Raw genomic sequence first — 17,559 nt, 5'->3', positions numbered from 1 at the left:
AACCCAGGCCGACGGCACAGGGGAAACTGGAGCACAGGAGTCCCCCTGGGTGACTCCCAGCACCGTGCGCACTCGGCCACAGCATCCCCACCGAGTGCTGGCGGAACGAGCTGGGAGTCGATGTGCCTCCTCTTTTGAGACCCAGCTTTCTAGATATTTGTCGCACCTGTAAATGCTCATGTTGGTTCAGACCCATAGTCGCACTGTGAGGAAGTCAGTCTCCACCCGATCACGTGGGAACAGAAGGACAGCCAGCCCCACTACAAAGACCATCAGGGCCCAGACGGTAAAACAGGCATTGCCTAAAGCAGCCGTTCTCAACCAGGGGACATTTGGCAATATCTCAGCCAGAGATAAAGCTCTCAACCAGAGCTTCCCCCACCAGGGGACATTTGGCAATATCTGGAGACATTTCTGGCTGTCACAAGTGGGAGGTGGAGGGTGCTTCTGACACCTAGCAAGCAAAGGCCAGGGAGCCCGCTTAACATCCCAGAGTGCACAGGGCAGCCCCCAACACGACAAACTATCGGGCCCCAAACATCAGTCGTGCTGAGGCTGAGGAACCCTGGTCTAGAGAGAGAAGCTGTGCCACTCACCCCAACCACACCGTCAGACAGCCTCCCGGTCTACCTGCCCTGAGTGAGCAACTTCAGAAAGCAGTCACACTCTGTGGTCAGAGAGAGGCAGAGGCTCTGAGTCTTACCCCATGCCCAACGCTTCATTCCTTTTCTTCCTCAACATGTACTAATGTTGAGTAGAAAGGGGGTCTCGGGTAGTGTGGTTTGCAGGAGGAGAGGAGCTCCAGGAGTGGGCCCAGGCACAAAGTCAGAGGGTGGGCGTAGGGGAGCAGGCCAAGCACGAGGCAGCAGGGTCGGCGCGGCAGCTTAAACAAGACAAGGGAGGTGGGCACTGCTTGTCCAGTCAGTCCCGCCTGAAGTCAGGACTTGATGGATCGGGACGGCCTCACCTGCAAGGAGAAAGGCAAGCAGGACTATTCCCGGTTTTCTCTCCAGAAAGGGCTGGTTTGGGCAATGAGCTCTCTTGAGATCTTCCTTCTGGCTTAATGAGCATTATTCTCACAGAGATAGTTATGATTCAGAGTGACTATAAGAGCTCCCACCCTTACCCATCCCCTACGATTTCTCTTCCAGCAGTAGGATTTAGCAATCACTTCTTTTTTAAGATTGTATTTACTTATTTTTAGAGACAGGGGAAGGGAAAGGGAGAAACACCAACATGTGAGAGAAACACGCATCGGTTTCCTCTCACACGCCCACAACCGGGGAACCTGGCCTGCAGCCGAGGCACGTGCCCTGACTGGGAATCGAACTGGCAACCTTTCGGTTAGCAGGCCAGCGCTCAACCCACTGAGCCATACCAGCCAGGGCAGCAATCATTTCAGACAACACATCGCCTGGGCACCAGGCTGGCTGAAGTCACTCGAACTTCTTCAGAACAGGTCTCCACTCTGGGGCACAAGGCAGCTGCAACCCCGAAGTCTGGAGCTGGGCTAATGCAGAGGGTGAGTTGGGAGCCAGCCATTAAGAGCCTACCTGCTAAGTGCCACTGTCTAGACACACCTTCCCTCACTCGACCCTAGTCACTGTGGCCTGGCCATCACAGTGGTACCTTGGCACTCGTCAGTAAGTTGTTCTGGAACTTGTGACATGTGCTGAAACAGATAAGTACTGAGCGACTTCTTCCCCTAAGAAATTTTCTCTTGCAGGGCAGTACCGTGACTCACGCGCGTTTTAGCGGGTGCAACGAGTCCCGAGCAAACGCTGAGGGCTGACACTTTTTTTTCTCATCAAAATGCGACAAGTGCAGGGTTTGATGCGGTCGGAAGCTGACAAGAGCTGACGAGTTCCGAGGTGTGACTGTATCACCCATTTTGCAGATGGCACAGCAGGTGCCCAGGCGCTTCAGTACCTGGGCAGATTCAGGGTCAGGGCTGCAGGAGAAGGGCATGGCTTTGGGTCCAGGCTTCTGCTGACACCAAATCCCGTACCCTTCCCCATGCTGCTCTTCCCACGGGACACCCTGAGATCATGTCATCACGCCGGATCTCAAACTCTGTGACATCCACACTCACGCACAATGGGAAGGCCAAGAGCCCAGCAAAATGCAATGAGGTCCTTCACTGGTTTCAGGCAGCTTTCACCACTTAAGGCTCCAGGTTCTAAAGTCGCTAGCAAAGAAATTCTTGTCTTCGGTAGCTTCAGGAAGCATTTACTCCAGTCCCCGACATCACAGCTCTGAGTGGCAAGTGTCAACGTGTCACCCATCCCACAAAGAAATGGCTCTCCCACCTACGGGAATGGCCCCCAAGTCCAGCTGTCCTCCCCAGAGGTCCACACACGCCCTGACCCCAAAGGAAGCCCACAGCTAGCTGCATAGGTTCCAGCACAGCGTGTGACCTTGGGCCAGGTTATAGCTCTCTGGGCCTCAGTTTCCTTCCCTCTAACTATCTCACTGGATTACATGAATTAATAGGTACAGAGTGTTGACAAGTATTCAACCTACGGCCGCTGCTTTTGTTACTTTTACCATCTCCATGTCTCCTGAGACAGTCTTCAGAGATGTGTCCGGAGACTTAATCGCAAGGCCATCTTTATAGGGTCCATCACAGCAAAACCTTTTAGAAACTAGAAGACTGATGATAGAAGGAATGAGATAAAAGTAGGTGCCTCCCTACAATGCAACAAGAGGCAACAGCTGAAAGTTACAGAAGAGAGGAACACTTTCTGGCAAGGGAAACGTTTGCAACATACTGTCTCTACTTTACAAACTGCTTCTGAGGAAAACAGAAGACAAAGAACCCACCGCCCCAGGGGCCTGCAGTATGGAAATTTTTTGTTGTCTCCTGTATCTGCTGAAAAAGTTCTGATTGCCAATTTTGTATCTAATCTATAATATGCCCATTTGTTTGTTTAAAAAAAAAACATTTCAAAAGACTTTCCACAATGGAAGAGCAAGCCTATAGGAAGAAGCCTCAGGTTTGTACTGTAGCCCCTGGATGTCCCCAGGGATGCATCTATCACCAGCTTTTTTTTCTATTAGGTAAAAAGTGTAGGTTGTAAAGAATGTGTAGGAGGTAACACTATTTTATTATAAATAGACAGAATGTGCATAAAAAAGACAAAGATCGCCCATCAAAATGGCACCAGGGTTGTCTTGGGGGAGGAGAGATTACAGGTGATTTCACTTTCTTCTTGTACTTATTTTTCAAAATGTTTGTATTTTTTAAAAAGTCTGAACTAACTCAAAAGGGAACAGAATCAGCCTCCTGCCAACCAGGCGAGCAGCCCCCCCCCCCCCCCCCCCCCGCCACACACACACACAGGGTGTCAGTGTGAGTCCTGAGCAGATCGGTGTGGCTGCAGGAAGGGCAGCAGGTCCTGGAGGCAGAGCCGTCTGGGCTGTGAGTCAGACCCCACTATGCACCAGATGGGGAGTGACCCCTCAGAGCTCAGCCCACTGCAGGGGGCCCTGGAATCTCATTCAAAGTCACAACACAGTAGGCAGTGCGTGCTGGCTCTCTACCCAACACATTTACCAAAGGACATGGAGCATGCCCAGAAGCTGTCCTCCCGGGGCAGTCCCCTGAAGTTTCCAGAAGGGCAGCTATGTGAGGGAGGCCTCCTCGGCTTCCAGGCCACCCACTGCTTTCCTAAGGGGCCTCCCCTGAAGTTGGTCCCTCCTGCATACCAGCGGTCGCACGACAGTTTTCAGCTACATACAAGGACAGGGACAATGCATCATCGGGACCTTATACTGGTCTCCACTGTCTCTGGAAACAGAACCACCCCCTCACCCTGCCCCGTCCACCACTCCATTCCCTGCAGACTGTGGCTTCCAGGGAAGGGGGGGGTGGGCAATGGCGGGACCCCTGATAGGAAATCCACTTTATGTGGAATTCAGTACATACACACACCACACATGTCATATGTGTGCATGTAACAAGCTTCATGACACAGTACTTGTCCTTCCTGCTCAAAGGACGAGCTGTCACTTCCTGTCCTACTCCTTCTTAGTACTGGTCATGACTCACTGAACTGAGTTTTAGGAGCCACGGTTTTAAATGCACTGCTCTCCAGCATGCGAGTCCGTGACTTCGTTTTCCAAACTTCCCTTTAAAAGCACATTTTTTAAACATATGAGGTGGAACTACACACAATAGTCAAAGTACCAAAAACAGTAATTTCATATGCAGTTCAACCTAGTGATTAGATGTGGCCAAACGAGGGGACTCAACGGCCCAGATTTGCCTCTTGTAAGCTGACTCAGCATTTGAGTAATGGTCAAACCTGGATGACACTGTGAGAGTAGATTATTTTGTGCAAAAGACAGATGTCATCTGAATTGGATAAGTCACTTACAGGCACTCTGAGTCACACCTTCAAGGGGAATAACAATGACAAATGCAGGGATGCTGTGAGGATAGAATGAACTCACGTGTGTTGAAGAGCCTGTAAACTAGAAGGTAAAAATAATTCTTGTTCAGTTTTCTGAAGTAGTCAATTATGCCAGCATCCCAGCAAAATCAGGTAATGAAACAACAGCCAACATCTTCGGGAGGTTTGCTCCATGGTACAATCTTGTTGTGCAGGTTGATTTAATCCTCCAGAACCCTATGAGGTAGGTATTCTTGTCCCCATTTTCCAGATGAGAATAAACAAGGCACCAAGCATTAGAAGAGCTGGTCAAGGTTGCACAACCAGCAAGAGGGGGAATCAGGTCTGTCTGCCTTCAACACAAGGTCATTCAGCGCCTGGCTGCCGTCTCCCTTTCCACCACCACCCCCCCAGCTGTCTCCAGCTCTGGGCCCCAGGAATAGCAGGTCGACCAGTGTGGACGCCCCCCTCAGCAAGGAAGGAAGAACCCCCATGACACAGGGCAGGACAATGAGGTGGCCCCTGGGCCAGCAGCAGGAAACGCAGGCTCACCTTGCTGTCGGGAAACAGGTGGTGCAGTCAGCAGCCTCCCAGGCCTCCCAGGCCTCCCATCAGCCTCCCATCAGCCTCCCACCTCCAGCAATTAGAGCCAAGGAGTAGGTCTTTCAACCTCCTCTTGCTGGCATCCATACTCCCCTTAGCCCTACACAAAATGCACCCAGAGACAGGAGGTGGCCACAGCCAAGCCGGACAGGTCACATGAAGAAGAAAAGTGCTTAAGCCAGTGCAAGAAGGCCCTTGTTTGGGGGGCGGGGGTGGGGGTGGGACTGGGGGTGGGACTGGGTTTAAAACAAACAAACAAAAAAACACATGGTCAGTATCCCTGTTCTCTTGTAGGGCAAGAACCCCACTGGCCGCTCTTCAGTCACATCTCTTAGTCACTTATGAACCCACTTACGTTCACTTGTCGAAAGAGAAATAAGACTTGAACGGTGGTATCAGGGACCCTCTACTGTTCCCCTTCATATATCGTAATCATGCAGATATGTGTGTGCATGGACACAATCCACTGTGGATTTAATCTCTTGAATCCAATGTAAAAGATTCTGTACCACGATTTTGACAATTCATAACTACGGCCTTCTGCCCTAACTTTAATATGTAATGCTTGAGTAAACGGAATATTTTCTAAGTTGTTTTGATATTTCTATACCCATTTGTAAGGAACTTTAACATAATGCAGCCTCATGTATCTAACTACTCTGTGTGAGAGGAAATACTATTATCATTTGCGTGTTAGAGGTGTGAACAGCAAGGATCAGAAAGGTTAAGGCACCTGTCCAAGGTCACACAGCTAGTTAGGTAGCAGAGTCAGCACTCCAACCACGCTGCTTGGCCCTGAGATACGCACCCGCTCCACCATCCAGGGTTTTATTTACCTGTGTCCCTAAGGAACAAGGGCTGCATCAGAAATAGCTGGAAATATATATATTTGTAACACAAATGAAACCAAAACACTAACTTCCTTGATACCAAAGAGCTTGTGAAAATCGATAACAAAAGGCAACCTCTCTCTCTCTCTCTCTCTCTCTCTCTCTCAAACTAGAGTTAACCAAAAAAAAAAGGAAGCAAGAAATGCAAATGACCCAAAATGAGGGGGGAAAGTGTGCAACTCAACACTATAAATATAAACAAAAGTAACAGGATACGATTTCTCACCTCTCACAACTTAACGATCCTCAATTCACCTGATGGAGAAACAGACTGGCCAAACCAAAGGACAAACTGGGATGATATTTGCGGCGGGCAACTTCACAACACCATCAAATTCTTAAATGCATAACCCTTCCAACCCAACAGCCCTAAAAATTAAAGATCGAAGAGTATGCTTAGGAAGGTTACATCGAAATGTGCACCGAAAGAAATTCTCTGAAGCATGATTTATAAAGGCCGGAGGTAGAGACTAAAAATAACTAAACTGCCCGTTGATTGAGAAATAAATAAATTAATGAAATAAATTATGGTTCACTCACACATTGCAATATCAGGCAGTCATTTTTTAAAAGCGAGTGAAAGCTATCGGTACAAATATGAAATCATCCCCCAGATACCTTAGTAAATTAAAAGCCCAAGTAGATTACAATGTATATACAATGATTTTAGAAAAATGAAGATGGATACACGTCTACATTACATAGAAACATTGTTTTTCCTAGAAGGAAAGCAAGGTTCCCCACCGTGGGTGCAGGGGCTGGGGCGGGGAGGTAGCTGGAGGAGGGGGGGCGGTATCTTTAAAGGGGACAAATACTTTTCTGTGTTTCATATTGCAGGGTTTTAAACTGGGCTGCATGGGCTATTTTAAAGCGTCTACAAAATGCCTGGAGTTGGACACAAAATTCTAAATACATTCATTTCTTTGGGGGGGGAGGGTTCTTCCCTTTTACATACTCTGTAAGGGTCTCATACCTACCCCTCCCCCCCAGAAAGAGTAAGGACCACTGCATTACAGGCTGGAAATGGGTGCCAGGTTTTCATTTCCACTCACTCGCCCACTTAGAAGCCACGAAATAACAATGGGCCGAGGCCCCGCTCGGGCACCCAGAGCAACACCACCCCATTCCGGCCCCACAGAAGATGATTGTGGCATAAAAACAGTATTGTCTGCTCAAGTCTCGGCCGTGGCAACCAGGTACAGCTTCCCTGCAACCGGAAGAAGGAAAAGTGGAACTGAAAATTATTTGCATGTTTAAAATTAGACCTTCTGTGGGAGCTGACACTATGGTGCTTTCAAAATGCCCCCACCTGCCACCTCATCAGCGCCCCTCACCCAGGCATTTGCATGCCATGGAAACTCTGAGACCATGGGAAGAGGGCAACTTCACTAATAAGGAAGTAATACCAAACTTCCTGCAGCTCCTGTCCTCCCTCCAAGGGGCCACCAGGAATGCCAATGAAAAGCCAGCCATACAAGGTGGGGACAAAAATTGCTATGGCCGTTCCTGGTCTGAGGTAGCTGCAGCTCCAGGATTTCCACGGAGACTGTCTGGCCGTCTGGTTGTCATCCCCACCCCTCCCCTGGCAAATCCTGGGCCAGCCCTTTCACTGCAGGGACAGCAAGCACATCACCATCACGGCCTGTCTCGTGACTGTGGTCAGCTAGCTAGGGTCGGAGGGGGGTCGAGGCGGGGGGGGGGGGGGTGACACCTCACCCCCACGGCCTGGCAGAGCCCCGAGGGCAGGTCTCTTGCTCAGCACCGAGGCCTCTGCTCTGTGCCTGTTTCCCAGACTTCAGCAACCTGTCACCTGTACAAGCTCCCTAGAACCACGTCATCCTTACATAATTATTTAATGATATGTTTCTGTAGATCTCCTTCTTATTCAATTTCGGTGAACTTATTTATTATGGCACTACAAAGAACCTCAGTCTACCTATAAAATCATGGGCTTGATATGCGACTTACAATCTTTTTTCCAATACCCTCCACACAAAAAAATAATTCTGAACATTTTAAAAATGTTTTTGGCCCTGGCCCGTGTGGCTCAGTTGTTTAGAACATCATCCCATAGACCAAAAGGTCATGGGTTCGATTCGTGGTCATACCAGGTTGCGGATTCAGTAAGAAGGCAACCAATCAATGTTTCTTTCTCTCTTTGTCTCTCTTTCTCTCTCTCTCCTCTCTCCCTCCTTCCCTCCCTCGCCCTCTCTGTCTAAAAAGTGAGAATAAAAAAATATTTTAGGACTGACCTAAGCTCATTTTGCACACGCCCCAGGAAACGCTCTATGCAAAATGCTTGATAAGTGTTTCTTATAGAAACTAATGACGTGAAGCCCCACTTCTTCTCCCCAAATAAAAACAGCAGCCTCACCCGGCATCTTAGACGTTACGTAGCAGCTCTTCTTCTATCTCCTTTGATCCTCTCAACTGCCCACTGGAGCAGGAAGTGTTAGTTCCTTTCTCCAGATAAGAAAATGAGGGGTCACGTACTTTAACTGAATCACCGAAGTGGACGCAGCTACCAAGTGGCAGAGTGCAAAGTGGAACCCAGGTCTTCCCATTCCAAACCCCGTCCTGTCTCCACGGAGGCAGGCTTGCCTCATTAGCTCAGGGTCCCGAAGAAGCATGAGCAAGAAAGAAGGCCCCTTGGTTGTCCGTGATACAAAAAGAGTAGATGCTACAGAATTTCAGATTCGGAGAAGGTGAGATGACTCCCAGCCCCATCAGGGTTTGGGCCCCACAAGCATGTCCCTTGACAAAAAAGCCCCATCTGTTTGTTGTACTCTGAAGACCTTCCCTAAACACACGACTCCTCACAGCACCGGACAGTAACCCGCAGCCATGGGGACATTAGGCTTGGGTCTAATAAGTCCATAAGTGGTGTCACCCACCACATATGAATCTTTGGTAACTTCTGAACCTCAGTTTCCTCTCAGATGAAATGGGAACATGACAGCACCCACCTCTTACTGTTTCTGAAATGATCAAATGAGGGGATGTGTGAAAGCCCTTTGCTCGGTGCCTGCAAGTGCACTGTTGCCGGTTAATCACAATATTACCAATCAATAGCATGATGTTAGTTACAATGTTACCAATCAATCAACAGCATGATGTTAGTTACAATATTACCAATCAACAGCATGATGTTAGTTACAATGTTACCAATCAACAGCATGATGTTAGTTACAATATTACCCATCAACAGCATGATGTTAGTTACAATGTTACCTATCAACAGCATGATGGTGGAAGGAAAATGCACCGAAAATTGTCTCTTAACACTGCACTCAAAATAATTCCCTTGGCCAAGCAGTGAATGAACTAAGAAGTAATTGCTGATGATGGGCTGGCTAAACCCAGGCCTACAGTCATGCTGCAGCTCTGCCTAGGCCTCAACCCCAAGGAAAAATTACTTTTAGGAGCTAAATAACCTCTTTGCTGACCAAAATTACTCACTCAGGAGCCAGCATTCATTCTCCCTGCTAAGGACATCTTGGGTATTCCGCAGTTATCTTTATCATGGGGCTGAACTTGAAGTCAGCTCAAAGTCACAGCCTAACCATAAACCAATTTGCTCTGTTTTCTTAAACTGTCTGCAAACAAAACATAAAATTTGGTTTTTTGTTGTTGTTCTGAAGCAAAACAAAAATATTTAAAGTCACCCATATGAGAATCTAACAAGCAATATAAAGAGGAGTTAAAATATTTTTCGTACTCTAGATGAAGCAGGTTGGCAAGCAGGCTCAAGGATTAGCTACAGCAGATAGTAAACACAAAGTTATTACTCCCCAGTAAACAAGAAGGCAAAGAAAATGCAAATGCACAGCCTGAGAAGACCAACCAAACAGCTGTCAGTCACCAACTTTTTTTTTTCTTTTTAAAGCAGCTCACTATCCAGCTGATTTCATAAAGAATATGTCAGGACTACATTTCTCAAGAGAAGGAGGCGGGGCGGGGGGATCGCTTTGTCACACTGACTAAAACATACACATAAACCAAAAATAGTGTGCAAAATCCTCGTGCTGGAATCATCTCCAACATGCCTTCCTGTCTTGGGGACGAGATGCCAGGGTCGAAAATTGCTTCTCCGGCCCTGCTAAGCACTGCACCCTCCAGCACCTTAGCCTCCCAGCTTCCACACCAGTCCTCTTTCCTGCTCCAACAGAACTGTGCCTTTCCCATGATTTGTACCATCCCTTACTTAACCTGCTATAGGTGGGATTCCTTTTTAAATCACACACACTCTCCAAGCCACACAAAGCCAGCCCCGTGTTAGGGAGGTAGCAAGACACCTGCACCCACATTTCCTAAACGCGCAAGCTTCGGAAATCTTCCAGGCCACTAATTTCAAATGTGAGTTGATGATGAGAAACTGTTCACACCCACAGCTCCAGGAACACACACACAATGAGGCAGCACAGCACCCACCGCTAAAAGTAACAGCAAAGTGAAAATACCGCACACGCACAAAAAGCATCATGAAAATACGAGGCACAGGCAGGCGACGTAGATGCCGGTCTCAGCATCGCCGCCATCTTGCTGGGTGACCTCAGCCAGGTCACTGTCTTCTCTGGGCCTCAGTGTCCTCATCGAAAAGAAATGAGGGGTTTGAGGCACCTGGAAAAACTGGTCCAGATAAAAAAATCATTCATTCCATGCCATATCCAGCATCAAAATGAACTGCCAAATGTGGGTTTGAAGATCCTTTTTCAGAGAGCCTTTTAGAGTTCCTATTTTATAGCGTATCCAAAAAATAAATTAAAAAAATGAGAAATAGAGTCCTCTCGCATTTCTGCAGAATAAATTGGAGCGGAAGGAAATATCTGAATAAGGAACAAGTGTGGAGTGGCAGGCAACATGCTACTGAAATTCAAGAAAAGGATTGAGCAAGAAATAAATTTACTGAAGAAATGTTTCGCTGATCCAAAGCACCGCTAACAACCACCAGAATGGAAGCAAAAATAAAATAAAAAATTTTATAATGTAATAGAATAAAATATACATGCACCAAGTTAAACTAAAAATAAGTGAAGATCAAGTATGTCTTTAGTATAAATTTTTGGTGCAATAGCTCTTCAATTATGAGTTTTTTTCTTTTTTTTTTCTTTTTTTTTAATCTCATAGACTGTTCCCCAGAGCTTCCTTGCAGGAACAGGGAGGAAACAGTCCCCCACACACTACACCTTCGTGACAATCCCACCTGGACACCCTTTACTCTCTACAACGCTCTTTCAGACGCTGGCCAGGGGGAGCCCCAGGCCTCAGGGCAGGTGGCCGCACACCCGCCCTGCAAACGCCGGTCCCCGAGGACTCGGGGGACTGCAGAGCCTCCTCGGACACCTGACCCAGGGTTCTCTGCAGGACCCGGGCCCTCCGGGGAGCCTGCTCGGAGCCCGCCGAGGACCACGGCGAGGGGACAGTGGCCCCCCAGAGCTGCTCCGCCGCCGCCGCCCGCCTGCCGGGCTGCACAGCTCCCCAAGGCGCGTGAAAAGTTTTCCCTGAAACCAAGTTCCATCCCCAGTAGTAACTGACTTGCCGGGTTTCGAACGTCATCGGCCCCTAAGAGCGCCTGTCGGTGTAAAACAAGCAAGATTTTCACGAACAAAACGCGCAGCAGGGCGTCATCACCAGAGCCCTTTCCACGGCGGGTTCGAGCCCCAAGCGGGCTCCTAGAAGGCAGCGAGGAACCGCGGGCCGGACGCCCGGCTCTTCCACTTCTCTCCCTCCAGGCCCCTCCGTGCGGTGGGCAGCCTCCCAGCTGCCCTGCCTCCCCGCCGGGGGGCGGCACCAAGGGGAAACGCAGCTTTCAGAAAGCTCGGTCGCCGAAACGCCGGGCGCAGCATTAGCTGGAAAGCGAAGTGAGAACACAGGGCAGAGGCGGGCGAGCCGGCGCCCACCGAGCACGAAGTAAACCCCCGGCGAAGCGACCCGCTTCCCCCGGGAGAGGACCGTACGCGGGAGGGACCCCGGCGTGCAGCCCCCTTGCCTCGAGGTGGCAACTTTCCCCAGAAGCGGTGCCCTCGGCCCGGAGGCCCCGCGCCTCGCCCCCTGCCCCGCGACGCGGCCCCGGGCCACCGCCGCTGCCCCTCGGCCCAGCCCCTTCGGCCCTGCAGGCCCGGTCGGCCCCGCTCCGCGCCGGGCGCCCACATCACACACGCCCCCTCCGGTCGCCTCCGGCTGGCGAGCCGGGTCCGCAGACAGAACCAGCTGCGGGAAGGGCGGGCCAGAGACGGCCTGCAGTCCGCGGGGGCGTCGGAGGGAGGCTCCGGGGACCCCGGGGCCCGCCGCCCGCCCTCCGGTGCCCGGCAGCAGGGTAACCGGCTCGGTCACCGGCCTGCGAGGCCGGCCGGTTCCCGCCAACCCTCCAGGAGGGGTTCTCTAGGACCCGGGCCCTCACCTCCCCCAACCCTGCGGGCGGGCACCGCGGGCAGGTGCCGGGGATGCCAGTCCCGCCCCGCCCTGCCCCCCGCGTCCGGGCCCCAGGCCGCTCACCTGGCCCAGGCGACACAGCAGCAGCAGCGGCGGCAGCGCCCAGCGCAGCCGGGACGAGCGCCGAGGTGGCCGCGCCTCCCGCGCCGCCGGCTTCATGCCCCGCGCGCTCTGGAACGTGTCCCGGCCGCGCGAGTCCGGCCCCGCCGTGCGCCCGAGCCCGGGCGCCCCGCTCGCCGCCTGCAGCCACCGCCTCCGCCTCCGCCTCCTCCAGCCGGTCCGCCTAGTCCCCGCTCCGCCCGCCCCGGGCTTCCCCGGGGACATGGCAGCAGCGGCGGCCCCGCGGCTGGGCCCGGCGCAGCGGTCGCGGAGGGGACCCGTCCCTGGGCGCGCAAGAGCTTCGCGGGGCGGAGCAAGCGGCGCCCACCCCCCGTGCGCGGCGACGGGATCCCGGCTCCCGCGGCTCCGGCGGCTCCCGCTGCCTCCTCTGCGCGTCATGCGGCTCGGGCTGCAGGGAGTCGCGGCGAGCGCTCCCGCCCTTTGCTCCCCTCCCCCTCTGAATATTCATCGCTTCCTCCCGCCCCGCCGGCCCGGCGGCAGCCGAGCCCCGCGGCCCCTCGCGCCCTCCGCCGCAGCCCCCGCCCCCGCGCGGCCGGCCGAGCGGTGGGGAGGGGGCAGCGGCCCGCCCCGCGCGCGCCTCCGCGGCGCCCCTCCCGCGGGCGGAGGAAGCGCCCCCGCCTCGCCGCCTTCTCCTCCGGGCCCTCCCACATTCCTGGGACCGAGGACCCGGGACGCGGCTCCGCTGCTCCGCGCCGCGAGCCTGCACGCCTCGGTACCGGCGCCCCAGCCTCGGTCCCCCTCCCAGGCCCCGGGTTTGGGTCACCATATGCTGACCGAAATCCCTACCGAGGGCACAGGCCAGGCCTGCGTTTAGGGAGCAACCCGGCGAAGGCCTGGTTGACCTGGCCAGTGGGTGGGCTTGGGGTTCTTGAACCCCTGAACTGCAGGACACGGGGCTGTGTGCTGTGTTCTGCGTGCCCCGCTCCCCGGCCCGGGAGGCGGAGAGCCGGCATGGGAGCGGGTCCCGCGATCAGGACCCCAGCTCTGGCACACGGTGCACCTCTGGCTCTGCTGGTGCTGCTTAGCTGTGCGGCCTGGGGACGGGCACTTCACCCCTCTGGGCCTTCTTTCCTCGTCGGTGAGATGAACGTAGTAACGCTCGTGTCCGGCTAGAGAGGCGTGATTGGTGATTACACGAAGCGATCAAGGGAAAGTCCTAAAGACCAGCAGCTTTCGTCACGTTGTCAAGGAGGCCCACGACTAACGGGGTTAAACATTGCTGCGGACGCTGCTGCTGCGCCCGTGCCTGGGGAGAAAACTGTGGACCTGGGAGGCGAAGCCAGTTGCCCAAGAAAGGTAATGGGAGAAAGGGCCAAACCAAGGAGTGCGGGGAGGGAGAGGCGAATGCCAACCAAAGAAAGAGGTGACACCTGAGCTGGCCTTTGAAGGCCGAGTTGGGTTTCACCACGCAGATAGAGGGAGTAACGCCTCAGGAAGTGGGAACAACTTGGCAAAGAAGCCGAAGGTGGATGATTCGGGCTCAGCCTTCTGAGGAGCAGGGAACAGGAGGGTGGGCATTCGTGTTTGGGGGGTGGGATTCTGAAAGCTAAAATAACTGGTCTGGGGGTAGATTCTCTGTGCAGAGGGTGCAAACGGCCAGGTGACCAACACTGCCTCCAGGTACCCCCTCTGTGCAGAGGGGCCCCATCTGTGAGATGGGAAGACACCTGCACTGAAAGGGTCCAAACAGCTCTCACCAGACAAACAGAGAAGGTCAGAGGACCCACCTGTGGACTGCCACCTTGCCACCTTTTGTTTAAACATGATGTCATCGTAATTCACGAAGAGCCCTGCTCCCCCGGCCTCCACCCCGTCTGGGCAGAGACAGGTGGTTTGAAAGGCTGTCATGTTCCTGGTGCCCAGGAGGAGGGGAAGCCGGCAGACCTGGCGGCTTCCCCAGCCTCCCCGATACTCTGCAGGCCCCACAGACCCTGGGGACCCACCCAGCCTCCACGGCCTCGTGGCAGACAGCTCGGGGAACTGCAGCGTGCCCTCTGGTTTTCTCCTGGATGAAATGGATGCCCGCACGGAAGTGTCGGTGGGAACGGGATTTCCCCACCACGTGGTGAGGAAGGAGAACACACGGCCTTTTCAGTAAAAGGAGTTAAACCCTGAATGGTAAAACGACGCGTTAGGTCACACGCAGATTACACTGGATTAAGGACCCAGAGGAGAACAGAAGTGAATCCTACCGAACTGCAGCATAAACTGCCTGAGGGCAGGGACTGGCTTTCCTCCCCCTGGGCACCCGCCATACCTCCCTCTGTGCCTCACCCTAGCAGGAACTCAGAACATGTGCCAGCAGCGTGCTCATATAAATGCATCCAAGGGAACTGTGATGTCAAAGTTCATTTCTGCAAGGATAAATCAGGGAAGTGTTGTTCACTTCGCAACAGAGTGGGGGGGGACTTGATTCCAATTGGTAGGTCTCTCCCTCAGAAGTTACTTCCCCTGCAACGCCCTAGATTCCCCAGCCCCACCTGGAGTGCCTATTCTCCACCACGGTCTCCTGGCTCCCCCAGTGTGAACCTTACCTACCCACCAACTGCCTACTTGACCATCTTCCTCACAGGACTCGAAGTGAGTCCCTTGAATACATGGGAGCTGCATCCTATCATTGCATGCCCAGCACAGAAGTCACCCAAACAATGTTATTTAGTTGAATGGCATGCACTCCTTTGAATTGCAAGCTGAAGTAGTAAATATACACCTGTTCTTCCCGCCCCCTCAACCCTTCCTCTATTTCTATCTCTCTCTCTCTCTCTCTCTCTCTCACACACACACACACACACACACACACACACACATACATTTCCATTTGCAAACAGCTTTTCAGGGATAAATCTACCATGCAAAGCTCAGGGCACAGTCTCTGAGAATATAATGCATAATGACATTTGACCTTTTAATCATGTCCACCTTCAAGCAGAAGCTACAGCTTTGCTGAATACAAGGCCAGGTTCATAGGAAACAAACGAGCCAAACCAAGAGGCTGGCATGGGGGGCTCCTGGATGTGTTTCAGAAGCGCCTGACAGGAGTTACCCAGCGGCTTGTTATGATACAGATTCCCATTGTTTTCTGCAGACTCTGGAGGATGGGGCCTGGGAATATGTGTTCTTACCTTCTTTTATCCACCGCCTTCCACCCGTCTTTCTCACTGTCTAGCAGGACTGGAACACACTGCTCATTCTATCATTGGCTTGCACTGTGTCCCCAATAGAAATAAAGACCACTGACCAGGCACCTACGAAGTGCCAGGCACTACTCTAGGTGCTTTGTATTAATTGTCTCTGTTCTTACAACAACCCTGTAGAGTAGGTATAACTATCAGTATTTGACAAAGAAACTGAGCTTCATAGATTTAGTGACTTACACTGGGTCTCACAGCTTCAGAGTGTCAGCACCAGGATGAAACCGTGTCTTTCTTGCCATTATGCCATGGTCTTCCTCCCCTCCATGTTTGTAGATAAGCTAATACAAAGTGCTCTATGTGTTGGCTCTTATTATTGCTCTCCTGAGCCTCAGTTTCCCCATTTTAAAATGGGAAGGGACAGAGAATACAAGACTTTCTACTGCATCCCCCAAGAACTGGGAACAGGCAGACAGCCATGTTTAATGCATGTCCACTATCCCACCAGGAGACAGGCATGCCGGGCACCAGCCTGGAACCAGGTCAGCAGCCCCGCAGGGAGCCCATTCAGCCTGGCAACCCTCCGTTTGTTTTAAAAGCCACCATGAGCAAACCATTCTCCAAAGCCCTCCTAAGCGGAATGGAATGTTTCTTGGGAGTCTGATTAGCTAATGTCACAGGCATGGCTGCCCTGAGACCTTCCTGCCTCACAGACTTGAACTGAATCAGAATGGAAAGGAAGATTTTGAAAGTTCTTTATAAAAAAAAAGAAAAGAAAAGAAAGGAGCACTTCATCTTTATAATAGCAACAGGATGTTTCCTGTGGACTAATAACCACTGTGGTTAGAACTCCAAGCTCGTCCACCAGACCTCAGCTCCTCCCCAAACAGAGCCCAGATCACCTGCCTGCGCACAGAGCCAGGGAGTGAGTGCCTTGGCGCTGCTTTTCCTGTTTCCTCAAGCACTTGCAACATTGAGCATTTTCCTAATTTGTGTGTGTCAAGATAGGAGATAAAGTTGCACTTACAAAGAAACAGTTGCATATAACAGATGTTCGATGAAGGAATGGAAGCCTATTGTAACCGACTCAGGGTCTGCAGAACAGAAAGAGAGCCACTGTCCTCAAGAGACCCTCGCACTACACCGTTCCCCAAGTGTTAGGCACCCATGGGGATGAGCCTGCGGGCCTCCACACTCACAGAGGTGAAGTTCCCAGTAAGCCCAGAGCCTCCATGTTCTGGTGGGACAGACCCAGGACCATGGTCTCAGAGCACCTGGAAACACAGGCAGTATGTGACAAGGAGACCTGGGGACAAGGGGCTTTTGTCCAGGGCTTGAGAACAACTTCTGCACAAAGACCAGAAGAGGCAGGCAGGGGGCAGGAGGCAGGCAATGAAGCCTGCAGCAGAAACACCACCTCCAACAAAGACAGGGCTGAGAGGTGTAAAGACTCATGGGAGAGTGAGCAGGAGGCCCAGAGTCCCAGGGCTTCTCTCTGGCTGGGCCCTTCCAGGCTTGCTGAAAACAAATTAATTTTGTCTGGGTTTGAAAAGAATTTTTTTTCAGGTTAAAAAATGTCTTAATCACGTTATACTGGATCCATAGAACACCTGAGTAAGGGTTAGGATAAGAAATGAACTTGTAACAATTGTGTCATGAAATCTTGTCAGTATGGAAGAAAATGCCCTGCAATCTAAATAAGCAAATCAAATCAATAGTTACTTCATGATATTAAAGTGGTATATGAACACATATGAACATATATGCATATGTCATATTTGATTGATCTGTGGGTAAGCTATGCTCATAGTAATAAACCACAATGGGCACAAGTATGGCCTCTGGAGTCAGCTGCCTGGGTTCAAATCCTAGTTCTTCCATTTATTAGCTGTGTGACCCTGAGCCAGTTACTTAAGTTCTCTGGGCCCCAATATCCTTATCTACAAATGAGGATATTCTTGGGATGGTTATAAGTACTTTAAAAAATAG

General features: G+C 51.8%; 1 protein-coding gene across 1 annotated transcript in view; it reads right to left on the bottom strand.

Annotated features, from left to right (window-relative positions):
* Positions 1-12,845, bottom strand: part of PTPRJ (protein tyrosine phosphatase receptor type J) — a 149,132-nt gene extending 136,287 nt beyond the window's left edge. The window contains exon 1 of the mRNA XM_037027941.1: positions 12,383-12,845. Coding sequence (XP_036883836.1) covers positions 12,383-12,817 — 435 coding nt within the window. The 5' untranslated portion in view covers positions 12,818-12,845. The remainder of the gene's footprint in view (positions 1-12,382) is intronic.
* Between the last annotated feature and the right edge of the window lie 4,714 nt (positions 12,846-17,559).

This window comes from Sturnira hondurensis, unplaced genomic scaffold (assembly GCF_014824575.4).
Source record: "Sturnira hondurensis isolate 20B ecotype Veracruz unplaced genomic scaffold, ASM1482457v3 Scaffold0019433, whole genome shotgun sequence".
NCBI classification, from domain to species: domain Eukaryota; kingdom Metazoa; phylum Chordata; class Mammalia; order Chiroptera; family Phyllostomidae; genus Sturnira; species Sturnira hondurensis.
This window is presented reverse-complemented; position numbering and strand designations above follow the sequence as displayed.